The 19074-nt window shown below is 48.5% G+C and overlaps 1 protein-coding gene across 1 annotated transcript in view; it reads right to left on the minus strand.

Annotated features, from left to right (window-relative positions):
• Positions 1 to 3554: 3554 nt before the first annotated feature.
• TTI1 (TELO2 interacting protein 1) overlaps positions 3555 to 19074 on the minus strand; it is a 30460-nt gene continuing 14940 nt past the window's right edge. Inside the window, exons 5-7 of the mRNA XM_068987744.1 lie at positions 16970 to 17174; positions 16591 to 16678; positions 3555 to 4253 (exon numbers count right to left, since the gene is read on the minus strand). Coding sequence (XP_068843845.1) covers positions 4070 to 4253; positions 16591 to 16678; positions 16970 to 17174 — 477 coding nt within the window. The 3' untranslated portion in view covers positions 3555 to 4069. The remainder of the gene's footprint in view (positions 4254 to 16590; positions 16679 to 16969; positions 17175 to 19074) is intronic.

Below are 19074 nucleotides of genomic sequence, written 5' to 3' on the forward strand. Positions count from 1 at the left end.
CGAGCCCAGACACTTCTCTGTAGCTGAAGCCAGTTTTGAGTTGGGTCTCCTGCCAGCTGCAAGGGAAGGAGTTATGATGAGTACAGATATTGGCAGGTATGCCCAATGCCTTTGGGCATGTTATTACCTTGTCTGGAATGCCCTTTATCCTCTCTGCCTGTCTGCTTATCTTTTAGGATCTTATCTCCTCCACTGCTGCGGTGCCCTGTAGTTCCTGATGGTTCATTCAGAGACATAACCATCTACTTGCTCAGCTCTAAGTGTCTTGGAGGAGTAGGTGTTGCATCCCTAACAAAACCATGAGCAGTGGGGTTGGGAGATGGGGGAAGGACAGTGTGTTGTCCTGGGAGCCAGGCATTTACTTACTCACGAGAGACACTACAGCATTTACTCCTCCTGAAGCAGCTGCCAAAAGAGGCAGTGGCAGCGGCTCCATCTTGCTTAGTTATTTAAAATATTTATTTACTTGACTGCATCAGGTCTTCATCGCAGCATGTGGGATATTCATTGCGGTAAGCAGGCTTCTTTAGCTGTGCTGCGCGGGCTTAGTTGCCCCTTGGCATGTGGGATCTTAGTTCCCTGACCAGGGATGGAACCCACTCTCCCTGCATTGGCAGGTGGACTCAACCACTGGACCACCAGGGCAGTCCCAGTGGCTCCATTTTAGAGATGGGAAAATGAAGTAAAGTGACCCAATGAGGTCATGCCATTATGAAGAGGCAGAGTCAGAAATCAACCCCAGCTCTGATGAACTCATCCATGTTCTTTTCAGAGTATGGTGCTCCACCCCAGCCCCCGCACCAAGGGTCACATCTAACTCTTCTCAGGATCCCCTGGGTCCAGCTTTACATATCCCTGAATCCTCCACTTCCTGCAGATCAGAGCTCAAACATCTCAACCCCAACTGCAGGGCCTTTCAGCATCTGCCTATTCATTCCTCCCCTACCCGACTCCAGCCACACAGCCACTCAGGGTACTCAGGGTACACCCTGAATGAGAGGAGAAACCATCGCTGCACCAGAAATTTTAACAGGGGGAAACGATCGCTTTGCAAAGCAGACATTAACAAGGACTAGATTGAGTCAGCAGGACAGATTCAAAATTAAAGTTGCCTGAATATAATAATAACCAGAGAGGCACTCTAATTAGTTTTTTTTTTTTTTTAATCAAGTGCAACAATCTGCCTGCAGGAATCTGAAAGCGACTCGGGATATCTTAACTCTTTGAGGAAGCGGTGGGTTTTCGGAACATCACGGAAATTCTCTCGTGCAAGTTATCCCCTGGAGGGCTTCCCCAAAGCACGAGCTTTCTAATATCATGGTACAGGGTGGGTGTGCATGCACCCTGACTCCTTGGCACACCATCTTGGCCTGCCACACCCTGGCACCTGGTAAAGGAAGGCAGGCTGCTTTAATCTCTCTGGGAGCCAGGTCATGCTCGACAAGTCACATCACCTCTCTGACCTGTCTTCTCATTTGTCAGGACCTAGAGATTGAATTAGTCTATCACTGTGTCCCCAGCGGAATCGGGAACAATGCTCTGTGAATCCTTTGACAATCCCCTCAATTAGAGGGTATTTCCTCCCTTTCCCCAAAGGAAATCACTCCAGAATTTTCGAACTGGAAGAAAGTTAAGTGATTATCTCTCTCTTTTCAGGGCTTCTTAACTTGGAGTCCCTGTGGGGTCACAAGTGAGGTATCTGAAATTGGACACAGAATCTTTCGAGGTCCGCTGAGTGGACCGAGCAAGAGGTGGAGATGAGCCGTTACTGCAGGCTCAGAGGATGCTGTACCCTCCAGGGAGTGACAGGGAGGAGGAATGTTTTCGGGGAATGATTGCTAGCAGAGTCTACAATCGTCCAAGTTTAAGAGTTCTCCCTCTGGCCCATTCCGTCCACTTTCCAGGTGGGAGAACTGAGGCCCAAAGTTGTTGGCGGGGGGTGGGGGGGTGGAGGCTGATGACTCACTGACAGAGCCAGACCAGAAGCCAGCTGGGCCATCCCGCTGCCCTTGCATGGAGGCTCTGCAAGGCAAGGAGTGGGACCTCTCTGGAATGGGCTGGGGACCCTTGCTCCACGAGGTCCCCATGCCAGTCATCTTCTGGTTGTTTTTTTATTTTTAGAGCTTGGGGATTATCTATGTCACTGGAGGAGTTATCTAGCTAGTGCCTCACCATGCAACTGCTGAGAAAGCACTCATCATTCCTGCACGTGTGTCCTTCAGCACCTCTGTGTGTGTGCGCGCGGCTGTATACCTGAATTTACATAATCTGTGGGTTTTAAGTCTCCCAGCTACGAAAATCAAGTGTTTATCCTGCCTTTTCCACACAAACTCTCTCAAGGTTACTGAATGGTTGATGAAGGGACACAAGGCTCTAGCTACAAGCCAGCTGGCATGGTGGGGCAGGAAGAGCGTTGCTCTGCGATCCGTAATGAATGACTAGGTCCAAGCACGACCCACCAGTGCCAACATCACAAGAAGAGATCAGACATCACACACCTCCTGATGGAAGTGAGTGATACCACCCACAGAGGAGTGCTGCCAAAAAATAAAAACAAAAAAACCCTGATCTCTTGTTTTGCCTCATTTATAGGAAATACAGGTGACAGGAGGAGCCTGTGCAATGACCCCCAAGGGGATGTAATCAGTAAACCCAGACTGTGGGAAGTGCTGTAGAATAAATGACCTGTTTCCTTAACAAAAAACTTCCCAGGAAAAGAAAAGAGGTGGAGAATCTATAAATTAAGAGAGATTTATTAAGGGACATATCGACAATGGCAATGTACACACCTTATTTGAATCCTGATTCAAACACACTGGGAAAATCTGAACACTGACTGAATATAATATTAAAGGACCATTGTTAAAATTTTTTGAATGCTATTCTGTGGGTTAGTTGCTCAGTCGTGTCCAAGTCTTAACAACCCCATGGACTGTTGCCCCTCAGGCTCCTCAGTCCATGGGATTCTCCAGGCAAGAATACTGGAGTGGGTAGCCATTCCCTTCTCCAGGGGATCTTCCCGACCTACGGATCAAACCCAGGTCTCCTGCATTGTGGACAGATTCTTTATCATCTGAGCCACCAGGAAAGCCCAATCTATTCTGGTTGTCCATTAAAAAAAAAAAAAAACAGTTTGGATATGACATCTGGGATTTGCTTCAAAATAATGCAGGGGCTGAGTGGGGGCGTGGAGGTAACTGGGAAGGGGAGGGATGAAGCAGGGCTGGCCAAGTCCTGACTGGTGCAAATGCGTCACAGCCACCTGGCCATCAGTAGACCATTATCCATGATAGACAGTTGAAAAATACTTAAAAGGTATCCAAACAACTATCAGGAGTATTTGCCTCTAGAGAGGGAAATTAGATGTCTGGTGAATGAGGATGGGAAGAATGACTTCTCAGTGTTTTGTACCACTTGGATTTTATACCATGAGTCTGTATTATCCCTTTACAAACATAAACTCATTTTTAAAAAGTCACCCAATTGAAATAACAAACTTCAAAGTGAGGTCTTGATCATACTTTTCATCCAAGTAGTGCCTTTATTTCACCTCCTTCCAAAGAACAGTGAGGTTCCATCTCCTTATTTGAGGAGAGGGAGGTGTGTGAGTTGGTGCTGCTGGCCAGTGACCAGAAAACTCGTGGATGGGTGTCGCTTCCACGTGGTCCTTGAGCGCTCACAGGACACACACGATGCACAGGCCTCTGCCCGATGTGTTCCCAAGCTCTCAGGTACGGGTGTGTGTGTGGGGTGGCCTGTGAGGCAGCTGGGGCCGCAGAGGTGGTGCGCTAAGGAGTTAAGCCCTTAGAGCTGCCAGACAATGTCATTTGAAAACACCAGGTATGAAATATAAATAACAGTCGGCTGCTTTCCTTCAATCCAATTTCTGAGCAGTTGTGTGATCGATCAATTTATAAATCGATTGGCTGTCTAATCCACCTTGGCAGCCTTCTCTGCTGCCACCGCCACCGCCCTCGCCAGCGTGGGGTCGGCCCCACGTCCTCGTCCTCCTCGGCAGGGGAGGGAAAGGACCTCCTCTGGCATCCACTTGGCTGCCCAGGGAGGGGTGTCACTGCAGCTCCGGGAGCAGGCGGAGCACGTTAGCTGAGTAGGGGTTCTGCTGCCTGGTGGCCCCTCGCAGCTGCACAGGGTGGAGGCTGGGGTGGGGAGGCGTGAACTCCTCTGGGCAGTAAAGTTCGTTCAGGAAGAACCAGGTAGAGTCCGGGTCGACCTTCATCAGGTGGAGGAAAACGCTGTGGAGAGATGGCAAAGGACTATGGGGGCGTGGAGGGGGCTGCTGGGCTCCCCGCACCCCCAGAGGCTCTATACTGGGCTATTTGTGAAAAAAAACTGATAACCACATCACTTTGAACAGCAGAACAAAACCCGCTTTAGTTCTGAAGACCATTATGATGGTCCCAAAGTCTAACAGAAAGAGAGGTAAAGAGTTTCATTTCCGTTGACAGAGAGAGAAGGAAAGTAATTAGTCTGAGCGGAACCATATTGACATCAAACAAGCTCTTGGCAAAGAAAGTGGTTAAATTCTTGGCTACAAAGCAGTTTTTAGAAGGAAGGAAATGGATAAGGCCCACCTCCATTACAAGGTCCTCTCTGCTCACAGGACCAGTCATGGGCAGGGACTCTCTGTCCTGCTTGGGGAGCCTGGGCAAAATCCTCAACTCGTGGGCCTCAGGTCCTTATCTCTTCCCTCCAGCAAGCTGCTGAACTCAGTAGTCGAGGCCTCTGAGAGCCATGGAATTTTGGTGGTCTGGATTCACCCACAGAGAGATCTGATCCAGTTGTTTCCCATGGCAAGATCAGCTAAGCCCTGCCCTGAGACCTTTAGGAGACACCAAGTACTGGTGACAAACACAACACAAACACAGTGGAAGGGCCTGGGCTACCCAGCGCCAGGTACCCACCACAGGTGAGGTTCTTTATCTTGGTCTGAATCATGGGGTCACAACCCTTGCCTCTTATCTGCTCACATTTCATTTCTAAATGATGCCCGGGGCCATGGCACTGGGCAACCCAGGTGTAAACTTCTTATGCTTGGCTGACTCAGCGATGCAGAGTCTGGCTTTTCAGTCTCAGGAAGGGTGAGGCCCTTCCCTAGCTGGGTGGCTCTCTTGCAGCCATCCTGCCCATCTCAGCGCCTGTGCCACCTGCACAGAGAGGGCGGCCTTCCCGGCCACCTCGCCCAGGTGCTTGCCCGACTTTTCCTTCTCAGGATACTCTTCCCAGCATTTGTCAACAGCCTGTTGACTGACCATCTCCCTTCCTTATAGCACAAGCCCCTGAGGCCAGGGACGCCTGTTTCCCTGCTGTATCTCGGGTGTTTGGTGTGCACACGGTAAGCACTCAGTTTGGTTGAACCGGTTTCATGTTTAATAAGGAAGGGACTTATCACGCTGCACACTCATGACTTCAGATAGCATCCCTCGCTGAAATAGTTGTTGTTCAATTGCTAACTCATGTCTGACTCTTTGCAACCCCATGGACTGCAGCACGCCAGGCCTCTATCCCTCATCATCTCCCATCGTTTGTCCAAGTTCATGTCCATTGCATTGGTGATGTCATCCAGCCATCTCATCCTCTGATGCCCTCTTCTCCTTCTGCCCTCACTTTCTCAGCATTGGGGTCTTTTACAATCAGTTGGCTGTTTGCATCAGGTGACCAAAATATTAGAGCTGAAATAGCTATATTCTATAAAATGACCTAAAGAAGAGGTGAATGGCTCACCACTAAGGAAGGATCCACGGATGTCACTAACGGGAGTCACATTACCACAGACGTCACTAGCTGCATGATTTATCTTCATCTCAGCTTCCTCATTTCTGAAAATGGGAGATACACTTCACCCAGGGCTCTGCTGGGGTTTAACAGGGAAAATGCAGATCCGGCCCTACACAGGGCTGCCCGCATGGGATCCCTGTCTACCAGCTAACAGCAGACAGAATCTATCTGATGGATCACGTTTTTCTCTTGATGACCATTCTGAGCAGCCTCTCCCCTACTACTGGGCGTTGGACAGAACTTAAACAGTTGTGGCGTGCCTGCTCTGTCATGTCCAAAACGGTTGCTAACTGGTGCTAAATTCTGGGTTTTAATTTTGCTAATCTGAAAAGCCTGTGCCCTTGGGGGACGGATTCAGGATGTACTTCAGTGGAGCCAGTTTTGCTTCCTTCCTTGGGTTTAACAGATGTGGGCTCAGGTGGCCAGGGAGACAGGTGGAGGGGGCACTCTGGTTTTCTGACCTGTCTAGTGCCTGAAGTTTTCTTTACTCAGGATAATCTTGGGTTTATAACCTCAGCGGTGGATCCTGGAGAAGTGATTAGAATATTCTAATTCATTGTTTCCACTTCACCGCAGAAAGGAGATGGGGCCTGCGTAGGAGACAATTTTTGTTTAAAAACAAAAATATCTTTGATAATTACAGTGGCGAGGGAAGTGATGAAAAAATGCACCAAAACTGGGAAGCAGATTTCTATTTACACGTGATACAGTCGACAGTTTTCCCTGGTGCCAAAGGCTGTTAGAATGCAAATGATTTCATTTGATTTTTTTTTTTCTCCCCCTTCAAGAACTGGAACAATTCTTCAAGCGACAGCATGGGTGCACACTCTCAACTTCAAGGAGTATTTTGATCTGGGCGACACCCAGCCAAGTGGTGCTGCAGCCCAGATCAGTCACCACTCTGTTCTGCAACGCTGAAGTTCATTTTCGGCATCCCTTTTTAACTTGCTAAATTCGGGTGTTGCATTCGTTGGCAGGAAAGGAAAAGGAAGGAAGCCACTCTTTCTGCCCTTCAGGATCCCTAAATAAGACACTAACAGGGAAGCAAAGGAAAAATCACGTGCAAAGTTCATCTTCTTCTAGAAGCCAGGGCCAAACTCTTGGAAGAATTATTTTGGGTCTCATTCCTGAGCTCCTAAAGTGACAGAATCCCCAGAATGGCAGGTTGGCTATGCTAGTTTCTTCTCTCTGCGTCTGGAAGCAAATTATTTTGCCTCTGTGAACATGTTTTCCTCTTTCTCCAAAGGAAAATAATCACACTGGCCCCACCCTCTTCACAGGTTTGTTCGGAGGCTCTAAGGAGATGAGGTGCAGGAAAGCACTTTGAAGTGTATGATGAAAACAACTGTTCCTTCCAGAAAGAGTGTGTGTGTCTCAGGAATAATTATCACTACCAACCCCGGCAGGACTGCCACACCATGGAAAATTCTCAGATGCTCTGAAAGGGGCAGAACATTTGTCTTTCGCTTCAGTCATAATTTCCTTCATATTGACTTGGTAGGGGTCCCAATCCTCAGCCACTGGGGTTGTAATTTTGCCCATTATTTTCAGGAAGAAATGAATGCACTGTTCTTTGTCCTCCGTGTGCCTGAGGTCGGGAGCAATTACTGTGCCGTGCAACTGTGCCAGGTGGCTGGTAGGCAGAGCTGTGCTCTTTGCTTAGCAAAAGACATGCGACCTGCTGAACTCTAAACACTGACAAATTCTGAAACCAGACCCTCGTTCACTCTGAGGCCCTGGGAGCTGAGCCTGAGACCCAGGAGATGTTGTCTGACTACTCAGAGGCCCGGCTTTGCTCCAACCTCTAGGACCACCCTGTCCTAGGCCCGGTTCCTGCCCTTTTAGGGGAGAGGGGCACCCAGACAGGGAAAGGCAGAAAGCCGAAGACCCTGAAAGCATCCTTCTGCATAATCGAAAGATGAAAGACAAAGAGGAGACCTCTGTTTTGAACTGATTGGAGTAACTGCCTGGAAAATGTTCCTAATACATCTTGAGACATGGCTGGGATGGCTGGTGAACACGCCAAATGGCCAACTCCATCTTTTTTCAAGCCCCCCAAAAACACTTAAAAAAAAAAAAAAATATATATATATATATATATATATATATATATATGTATGTATGTACACCATTTAACTCCTGCACAAAAATTTCTTTCTCCTTCCCCCAGGCCCAAATCAGTGGCTCCAGGGGGCACAGTTATCAAGAGATTATCTGGTCCCCAGAATTCTGGGAGGCACTCGGCTGGGCCTCTTGCCTCCGAGTGTCCTGAGGCAAGTGATTATCTCTCAATAACCTGTAGGGCCATGTAGCTTAAATGATAACTTGACTTTAAAAAATTTAGAACTCGCCGTTAGGCAGTTTCTAAGCAACCTCTGTTTCCATGGCAAAGAAGCCTGGTGTTTATACTGATTTTTCACTTAAAATGTGGTTTTATTGAATTTCACTTCATGCAGGCAGCCATTTCCCTGCACTTCAGCCCTATCTACAGTTGACGGGTATCAGTAAGTACCTAATAAACTCCAGACACCAAACCAACAGAATGCGACTCATTCCTTTATGATCAATATCAGGTGCTCTGAGTGACAAAGCCGGGGGTGGGGGCACCTGGGGGGCTGGGAAACATGCTGCTTGAATCTGATTGGCTGGGTCTGGTCCCACCTCTGCATGGTTCACCAAATGTTTACTGGCGCCTGGTCCAGCACGGGGAGCTGCATCAGGTGTGTGGGACGCAAAGATGGGTGGACAAAGGCTCTGGCCTCAGGGTTCCCTGTCTGGTAGGGGAGGACAGATGGACCACAGACACCCACAGTGCGACATGAAGAGGGCCAGGCTCAGGTCACGGCTGGGCCGGAGCCGGGGAAGGACTCCTGAGGTGGGGACCCAGCAAGTCTTTCCTGGACATCAGTGGGATTGGTTCTAAGCCCCTTCCAGCTCCAACATGCCCCAGCAGTTCTCAAATCTGGGGGCTGAATCCTGGGCCTGTCCATCCCAAGTGGGGCAGAACCCAAAAGACACCCTTCTGCTGAAGACGCGAATATTATGGGGTACGTCCTCACCATCTCATGCTAGACCGCGCTGGCTTCAAGGGGAATTCTAGAAAACTGCCGGCCAATCGAGGCTCGGCAAAGCTAAATAAACCGTAACTGAAATTCAGTGCTCCCAGTTCTCCTGGGTGACAGGCTATTCTTTCTCGTCAATTACTTGCTTGAGGGATCTGCTGCTCCTTGTCTCCTTCTGGATTTATAAAATGCTCTCATGAGCTGTCTGCATAAATGCCAGTGGTAAAGAACTTGCGGCTCTGAGAGGTTTATTTATTTATTTATTTGGGGCATTGAAAGAAGTTACTCAGGGCGTCTCCTTAGGGACACGACACAGGCTGTCTCTATGTGGGTGCGACTAAACGCAACTGGAGGATAAACTCACTTGTTGGAAAGCAGGCATACTGCAAAGTGATTTTGGCTTCCCTGTGGTTCCCTTTCTGGCAGAACAGCCACCATGCTCTTCTCTTCCCCGGCCACCTCTTCTCCCATGATTCTGTACCTGCTGACTCGGTACATGCTGATGCTACAAATGAGGCTGTGTGTTTCCTTTTAAATAAACGGATGCTAAGGGTATCCACGTGTCGGAGTCAGCAAAGCAGTGGGGTGATGCTTCCATACTTGGTAATTTACTCTAATGGGTCTCGCTTCATTGGTTAACCAGTATTTCAAGCCTGTCCTCTTGCTATTCAATTTAGCCATCTTCCCCTGCACGGAGGCCGTTTTTTTGTTTCTAAATGTTGGAAATGGAGGATTATGACTTGGAGCAACGATTTACTCTCCAAATAAATACCACCAATTGCCTTTGCAGCTATACATACTCGCTCGACTTAACTATATTTACCTGTTCACAGTCATTCATCTATCGATCGCCAACCTGCATACTCAGAGGCCGGTATTAAAAACATTTTTAAATGCAACCGGGACAGGAATTAAAACCATAAACACTAGGGGAAGCTTATGATGCTAATGCAGTCCCTAAAGTACCAGAAGACAAAGTATCATAGTTGCAGTGGAATGACTCCATGGCTTTGTGCATATTTAAAAAGATATGGCACTGAGAGGCCCAATCTGTTACCGACAATTCAAAAATAAGCCAGAGCCGAGAAGGGTTTAAATCCCACTGGGGCCGGATTTAAAAGCAGTCCTTCCCATCTGGCTAGCTCTCCCGGCTCCAGGCCCCACTGACAGCCCAGATCCCACGATGGCAACGCTGCTGGGCATGGATCTCAAAGTGGCCCTGGCCGTCTGTACTCTCCGGCTGCATGCCGAGTTTCCTGGCCCTCCCTGGAAGATTCACACCCTTGCAGAAAAAGACATCTTCCTGGTAGCCTACCTGTTTTGCGGCCCCTTCCCTGCCACCTTCGAACTCTTGTCCTGCAACCCACACTTGGGCACCAAGCCAGCAGCCTCCACTGATGGAGCTGTAAGAAACAGCTCTAGGAAATGTGTTTCTGTATTTACTGTTAGGAGGCTGTTAGGAGTCATCAGTCACAAATGTACCTAGTGTTCTTCTAAGATGACCAAGGGGTTCAATACCAAGGGAATTCCAGAGAGGGCTGCCTTCTAAAAGCTTTCCGTTCTGACTTCAGTAATGACTAGAAGTCGCACAGCAGGTATGTCTTCCTCTCTGCCTCCTCTGTTAGGAAGCCCAGAGCCTGCTGCAGGCTCATCTCTAGCAGAGGTGAAGAGTTCCAAGTCTGTGTTTTACAAATGAACCTCAGCCCTGGCTTCACTTTGTTTTCCCTCTTCTTATTTTTCCTTTAAAAAATGTCTTCGCTTCTTATTTACCTTGTTGCATACACTTTGTTTGTAAGATACTCGAGGTCTTTTTCGGAATAAGGAGGAAGTTTAAATAATGAAAATGACTACTACTGATTGACTTTTTACTCTGGGCTGACATTCTGTGTTATAGACTAATATACATGACTTTGCTAAATTTTTGTAATAATTTTATCATGCAGAAAAAAAAAAAGATATGCTTATTCTAGTCTTGTAGATGAGGAAACTGAGACTTCCAGAAGGAAATTAATTTGCCCAAGGTGATACCACTACTAAGCAGTCATGTGAGGCCAACTCTACTGTGGTCTTCACCTTTGAACTCTCAGCACAGTATCTGGTGAATAAGAGACTCTAAAGCATCTTCTGAATAAATACATATATAATAAGATAATTGAGGCCATGTCCCTGGCTACTTCACTTGGCACTGAGATTGTCAACATTCACTCCTGCCTCTTAGGTGTTCATGTCAGACCTCAGACTTCACAAAGGGATGAAATGACCACTCCGTAGCCGGCCAAGGCTTTTGATATCTGAAATCCACTTGGTGCAGGCTGTCCAGCTACCAGGCTCGATCTCCCATCATGAGCATCACGGTTCCCGACCCAGTATGGCACATATCAATTGCATGCAGGCCCCACACTGGGCTTTACCACTGGGTGGTAGATTGGATGACCCTGGCAGATTATCAGTCACGTGACAACACCGAGAAAGCAGGGGAAGGATTGGTAGCATTTGATTTAATTGGTAGCACAGAGGTCCCTGGCTTCCGATCTGAAACCCAGCAACCCACTTCGTCTGTAATTTGCATGGCAGATGTCTCTTATCTTTGACACCAGGAAATCATGCCTGTATCCACACAGTGAACAGCTTCAGATCTGAGTACATTTTTAGAACAATGAGACTTGAAAAGCAGCAGTGCCTGCCAAAAGATGGATAATAGGAAAGCTAACTACTGGGTCTGGATTTGTCCACTATTAATCAAATGTCAAAAGGGAAAATATTAGGAGTGCCCTCATTTCCATGCTGGGTGTAGTCTGAGGGGGAAACAGCTCGGCAGCCCAAGCTCAAACACATTGCCCACACCGTTTAAGGGGGTGAGCTGCTAATTTCAAGCTCAGCTGAACTAACGGATCACCTCTGTGGCTGCTGATCCATTCAAATATAATAAGCCCACATGTGGGTAAAGAGAGGAGTTGGGGCTCTGACGGGGATGAAATGAACAAGCCTCTGCCAGTATGAGTTCGTCCAGGGTTTGAGGCAGTGGCTGCATCTTTGATGGGCTGAGATCCTACTGCTAGAAAGAATGTGGGGAAGTCAGTCAGCAAATGAACATTCAAACTTGGTCGTGGCTGCTCGAGCAAAAGTGGTAAGGGAAAGGTGGAACAACTAACATGAAAAAGATCTTTCAGGGACTTCCCTGGAGGTCCAGTGGTTAAGATTCTGCACTTCCATGCCCCCAAAATACCATGCCCAGGGGTATACATGTATGTGTAACAAATACCCAACACATCATATATTTGGCAAATTTATATATCTCCCCACGTGGATGATTCCCTGGTGTCTCAGATGGTAAAGAATCTGCCTACAACACAGGAGACCTTGGTTTGATCCCTGGGTCAGGAAGATCCCCTGGAGAAGGCAATGGCTACCCACTCCAGTATTCTTGCCTGGAGAATTCCACTGACAGAGGAGCCTGGTAGGCTACAACCTATGGGGTCACAGAAGAGTCAGACACGACTGAGCGACTAACGCTTTCCATACGGGTGTGCACATACAAATAAATATAACTCCAGAATGGGAGCATCATGAGGGCACAGGCCTCCTCTCCTCTGCTCCCCTCTAGTTTTCATGTCTGGAACAGTGCCAGGCACGGAGTAGCTACCCAGTCAATCAGCAGCATGAATGATTGCCGAGTGGAGTCTTACACACTAACGCTAAGCATCGGCGTGACATGTCTGGAGGAAGCTGTTATCACCAAACCCAGTTTACAGGGAAAGGAGATGAGGGGCAAGGAAACAAAGCCACCTGCTCAAGGTCCGGTCGCAGAGCTAGGAAGATGTGAACCTGGGTTTGCCTGCGTCCAGGACTGGAGCCCCGGGCCTGTCTACACAACGTCTGTGGGAGGCTCTCTCCCTTTCCCACCACATGCATAAGATCCGCAGCATCCCGCACTTGCCCAACCAGGAGGTGTACCAGCTGGTCACCACCTGCTGGCACCTTGCACCCCCACCTGGCGCCTCAGGGTGACAGGTGGAGTTAGGACTGTGGGGGTGGAAACCGGGTGGCCTGAAAGCATTGTCCCTCCCTTGCTGGGCATGGGCTTCCAAGTTTGAAAAAACAGATATTGCCCAGTTCTTGTTCTGTTTAGCCTGAGGGTGGGAGATTGACTGGATGATGTATGCAAAAGGCAGGGAACCTCAGAGGCTGCTCGGAGAGAGGCCTGAGGAGTGTGGTTTTAATGGAGCTGAATTGAACCAAGTTGAGAGCATGTACTGATTGGAAGGAAAAACAGGAATTTGGGGGAATGTGCGCTCATCTCAGATTCCTTTCATGTAGGAGAAGGAAAAGCTCCGTGGTCAGAAAGGCACAGAACCATGGAGGCCCACTGCATGCTGGGAGGTACCTCAAAGGCCACTGGGGCCACTGGGGAATTTATGTCAGTTAAGTTCTCCAAGGCTGAGATGGGGTGTGGCTGATAGAACATGTTATTTTGTACTCCAGTGCTTATTCTCAGGGACTGGGCCTTATTTATAGCTCCTGACATGCTGACCCCTCCTCCCACACCCCAAACATGGTTTTCTCATTTGTTATCCACTGAAATCACTTAACTAGGTGAACTCTGGGAGAGTTGGTATGTTTTCTTGCACAGCCAGTTAACAGTGACACCTGGTGGTAACAAACAGCAAGATTATACCCCTACTCCTACCACCCACCCCCATGCCCCCCATCCCACCCCCTCCCCCCAACCAAGCTGCAAGATTTATGTTCCTCCTTACAAGGCACATTCGCTAGATAAAAGCATTAAACTGGAATGGCATCTCCGTTCTTAGCATTTATGGCCTTGGTTATATCAACCACCCCCTGATCAATTTCCATTTCTAGAGTTTATAGCTGGGATGTAAAAGCCTGCCACAAAGGCTATATTTAATATCACAAATTAAAAAAGCAAACACAGGCTTGGTCATTCTTTGGAGCCAGGAGAAGTAAACAGGAGGAAGGAAAAATCCAACTGTGAATACACACAAAGGGGAACTTGCCTGGAGCTGTGAGTCTGCCTCCATCCCCACATGAGGCAGGGCCCCTGCCGAGGTCTCACCGAACCCCCACCTGCCAGACCTACAGACACAGCTGCTCCTCCATCTCCTTTCTGCATTGGGTTGGGGGCAGTGGGCCTCAGAGCAGCCACCTACCCTCCCAGGTTTCCTCACCAGCCCCGCCACAGCCAAAGTGAGCCAGTCACCTGCCCAGTGCTGGAAAGTCACTACCCCGGAGGGAGTTGGGGCATCTCTGAACGGCTCTAGTTTGTACTAGTTCTTTTGAATATGGAGCTGAGGTTTGAGTTTTTGTAACCCTCTGGTTACAGAACTCCCCTGTGGGCCCTGGCAAAGACCACACCACCTTTTCTTCTCCCCGAAGTGCGTAGGGGTGTCACTGACAGTTGCTGGGGGCGGGGGTAACACTGAGGGGCAGGAGTGGAAGCAGGGGCCTGGGGTGAGGCTTCTGCAGGGGATCGGGTGAAGAGATGAGGGTGCTTGGCCTGGCAGCTTGGAGGTAAGGAGAAGCAGACAGTGTTAAGAGAGATATCCCAAGTTCGATAGGCTTCACTTCTGGAATGGATGCGGCGTGTGAAGGAAAGAGGAGAATTAAGGACCAACAACTGGATGGATGTGCGGCCATTTGCTGAGCTGGGGCCTGTGTCTCACTCGGGGGACCTCGTTCGTTAGTCCCTGGAGGTCTGACTGCTTTCATACTCATTGGCCCACCCTTCTCCCTGTCTTTGCTCAGCAATCAGACTCACAAAGGGACCAGGTTGCCTATTGTCTCACGCTGCTTCTCCCATTTAGAGAGCTTATTAATTTCTGAATCAAGATGCCAAATCAGCTCTGGATCAAGGACAACACAGGTATTTTTTCCCCCTGACTTCAAAATAAGTTTACAGATGATGCGTTTGTGAAGCAACCTTGCACTTCCTCCCTGCCTGGCAGGAGGTCATCTGACTCAACCCTGAGTGGAATGTGGTGGAGCAAACAGAAGGCACTGCGGTCAGGCCAGGCCGCCTGGCAGCAACATCCTCCTTCCCCATCCGCCTCCTCCCGAGGCACCTAGAATTACAACTCAAGAGTCAGCAAGGTCCAGTTTGGGTTTGATTGCTTTCAGTGGCAAAAAAGAAAAGAAGATTAGAAATGAAAAGATAATGAATTGTGAATATTAGCCTGTTTGATGGGTCTGAATTTGAAGGACAGCTATGGGGAGGGTGGAGGAAAAGTAGAATGAGATGGGAGATGAGAAAAACCAGACCTTTCAGACTCTCGCTTGTAGCAGACACCCAGAAGAATCTGCTTCCAGATGGATCCGTCATGTTCGTGAGTTGTACTTTAAATCAGAGCACAATTAGCTTCAGGGACTCTGCCTGGGGGAGGATGATTTTCATCTTTAAGGAACGAGAATGTCTGGGGACAAGAAGCTGGTTGAGATGCGCCCCTGCGCTCGAGAAACCATGACTGATTCTGGGCCTAGAGGATGTGACAGGAAAGGGACAGAAAGAAAAAAGGGAACTGGGGAAATCAAGAGCAGAAAACTGCAAAGGATAATAAATCAATTCGAAGAGATATTTCCATCACTCCCAGAGAGCACAAGGTTTATAAGGGAGCAAGTGGGCTTTCCTCACTCACAGACAGAGAGCAGCCTTCCAGCCCTTCAGGGGGCAGCCTTCCAGCCTTCCAGATGACACCAACCCTACCAAGGAAGATTAGGGGCATGTTTCCAGAAGCTGATGGAGTGGGAGGGGCTGTTGCTTTGCCTGGGGAGGTGGAACTGTAAGGCCCAGGGCAGAAGGCAGTGCCAGGCAGACCAGCCAGCTTTCGCCTCCGCTGCAGACGTCCAAGGATGGCAGTTCCAGCGCACAGGTTGCTGCAGGCTAGAAGGAGGGCTCAGGAGTGGGGGGTCAGGGTGCACTGTGGGTCTTAAGTCGGGGGAAGGCTGCTGTGCTCAGTTTTAGTTTTTGCTGACTATTCCTTAGGACTCTAGGAACCAGACATAGGTTCTTCTGTTAGAGGTGGTAGAGCTATTCTTCAATAAGCAAATCTCTTAGAAATGAGAATCACATAATTTCAGAGTTGAAAAGGCCCTTTAAATCATTAGTCTAGGGGTTTTGAACGATTCTTGGTTCACAGACTCCTATTATATATCAGATGAATGATGTAGACTCCATCTAGGAAAAGACATGCATGTGTCTGCTTGCACGTGTGCGTGCATGCACGCACATGCACACACACACACACACACACATACACACACACACACACACACAGTGCTGCATACGATTTGTGAGGGTCTGTGGCACCCGAAGACCATTAAGACATTCTGTGGAGCCAAGGTATGCTAGATCAATAACCCAGTGCTTTCGCTTGGCGAGTGGGGGAACTAAGAGAGAGGTGCCAGGGTCACCAGGGAGGAGAGCTAGAAGCCAGTCACTCTCTGCCTGCTCCCCTCCAGGACACTGTCTTTATGCTTTTGGCCCCTTTGGAACTGTTGCTGACGCTGCACCAGAGGAAAAGGTTACTTTCAAAGAGAAAGGCGTCTAGTCAAAATGCCATCTCTGGATGTTGGCACAATTAAAGAACCCATCTTAACCTGGCGAGGAGAGAGAGAAGAGAAAGGAGCAAAGATGCCTCCACTCTGCTCGCCATTAGCAAATCATCCATAATTTAGGACAAACGTAAAAGAGATGCGGGTGATCAAGCAGACGTACCTCCTGGCCGCCTCTTGCAATTTCACAGGCTGTTTGGCACTGAGGTAAATCAAGCAGGCGTCCGCCACTTTATTCAGGTCACCCTCACCTGCAGAGAGGAAAAACAAAACAAGCGTTGGCCCTCAGACTTCATCAGGGACGAGCAGTAACCCTCTGCTGCTGCATGAAACTGGAACAGCTTGGCAAGATGCATGGGCTGTGTACTCCATCCCCAAGTCAAAAAACACAGCAAGGTAAATGGATAAATGAGGCCGAAGTGAGATGGAAGGATGTGCACAGGAAGGGAGATTGAGGGGAGCAGGGCCAAGTAAAGAGGGCAACAGAGGGGTGAGACAGAGAGGATGGGGTGTGGGTCCAGGCGAAACTGGCTGGTACCTACCGAGGTCCAGTCTCTCACAGAGGGGGCCCAGGCCCTGTAAGACGGCCAGCTGCAACTTGAAGGCCAGTGTGTGGGAGTAGACTGGTCCAGCTCTGGCACTGACGGGAGCCTGGCTGACTAAAGAGCCAGCCAGCTTTGGCAAGACATCTTTGCAGAACCGGCTCCTTAGAAAATCGCCACACTTGCCTCCCAGGGTACGCAAAACCTGCAAGAACAGTGCCTAATCCGGTGACTGAACATCGCTAAGGCAGCAAGAGCATTTAAGAGAACGTTTGGTAATTCAATTTCATCTCAGTCTCTGCTTGAAAAAAAAAAAGAATTATTGCTGTGAATTCCTTGCCCATGGTTTGTGATTCTGACAGTTATGAATTCGGAGGTCTCTGTTCCTGAGGCATGGCTGCTTCTATCCATAAATACAGATTACATGGAGAATAATTCAAAGGAATCTTGGGTTGGATGAATAATATGGTTAATACCTGGATTTTCCTCCCTTTTTGGTTTAAAAAAAAAAAAAAAACCCAAGGGCTTAAAGCAGTTCACATAGATCATCTCTTGAATCTTCCTAACAGCCCGTGAAGGAAAGACTTGTGCTTGTTAACTCTAGCTGGCTGAACACACACAAACAGGCCCAGGAGCCCAGGCCGAGCTCAGCGGCTGCCATGTGCAGGCATTAGGACGGCAGTGACTGGCCGAGGTCCTTGGCTGGGTCTGGGCAGGGACCCTGGTGGGCAGAGCTGAGTCAGAGTTCCTTCTGTTCCATGGCACAGTCTCTTATGTACATCATCCTCATTCCAACTTTCACAACAGGCAGTCTCTTTGCATGTCTCGTTTCAAACTTTCTCTAGCAGAACATATTGAAACGTTTTGCCCCACTGCACAGGACCAAGTGTACAGGATAATAAGACTTTCTTTAAAAATTGGTAAGCAAGGCATATCCAGCACAGAGAACATTGGCCGACTTTGTAGAGAATGAGGCACTTATTTCAGGGCCCTCAGCTGGACTGCACAAGGCCTGACGGAGCTTAAGGGTCACCAATGGGTCTGGCAGTGGGAAAGCAGCCTCAGTTACAGTGCATACACCTTTATATTTTTTGGTTTTTCCACACTTGCTGTCATTTCAGATAACCTATTAATTTTCTTAAAGGAAACAGCACAGATGAGTACAATTTGAGCAAGACCTCTTTCCTCCTCCCTTCCCCTAACTTCTCTTCTTCCCTCTCTCTCTCCCCTACCCGCCCCACCACCAGCACATGTGTGTGTCACCTTGCACATTTTGCTTTCGAAAATACATTAGCAATTTTGTATGTTATCAGTGTAAGCGTGCATTTTGGTCCAGTATATGTTGAAGAATCTTACAGAAACACAATATACTTCTGCCAAGCATATCTGTTGCATCCCTGGCTTCATTTTATATCCCTACACATCTTTTTTTCTTTGCTTTATCTTGCTCACCCACTTCTAATTTATATTAGCTTGCCATGGTAAATGTATCTCTGTAAACTGCCTTAAGTGCTTTTTAGAACAAGGAAGGATATAAATAAATAAGCCAAAATATGTGTGCTAACATAAGCCAAACTAACTTAGGGAGAATAATACCATACATACACAGAAGCATTTTACCTTTTCAAACCATTTCATCAAATAGTCCCATTTCATCCTCGACATCAACAACTATGAGAAAGGTGGGCTAGGTGGCCACAAGCTTCGTCCAGAGTTGCTCAGCTGGACAGAGGATGCCCACTGCTAGACTGCAGAGCCTCGGCCTCTTCACCTTGACTCTCTGTGCCAGGCACAGAAGGTGGGCATGAGCTCACAGATTCAGGTTCTATCACTCACTGTGTGACCTTTGTTTTGAATTTTGACTGTGCTGGGTCTTTACGGCTGTGTGAGGGCTTTCTCTAGTTGTGGTGAGCAGGGGGCTACTCTCTAGTTGCGGGCTGTGGGGTTCTCACTGTGGTGGTTTCTCTTGTTGTACAGCGTGGGCCCCAGACTGTGGGTTCAGCAGTTGTGGCACAAGGGCTTAGCTGCCCTGAGGTATGTGGGATCTTCCGGGACCAGGAATCGAACCTGTGTCTCCTATATCAGCAGGCAGATTCTTAACCGTT

The sequence above is a fragment of the Capricornis sumatraensis genome, chromosome 15, assembly GCF_032405125.1.
Source record: "Capricornis sumatraensis isolate serow.1 chromosome 15, serow.2, whole genome shotgun sequence".
In the NCBI taxonomy this organism is placed as follows: Eukaryota; Metazoa; Chordata; class Mammalia; order Artiodactyla; family Bovidae; genus Capricornis; species Capricornis sumatraensis.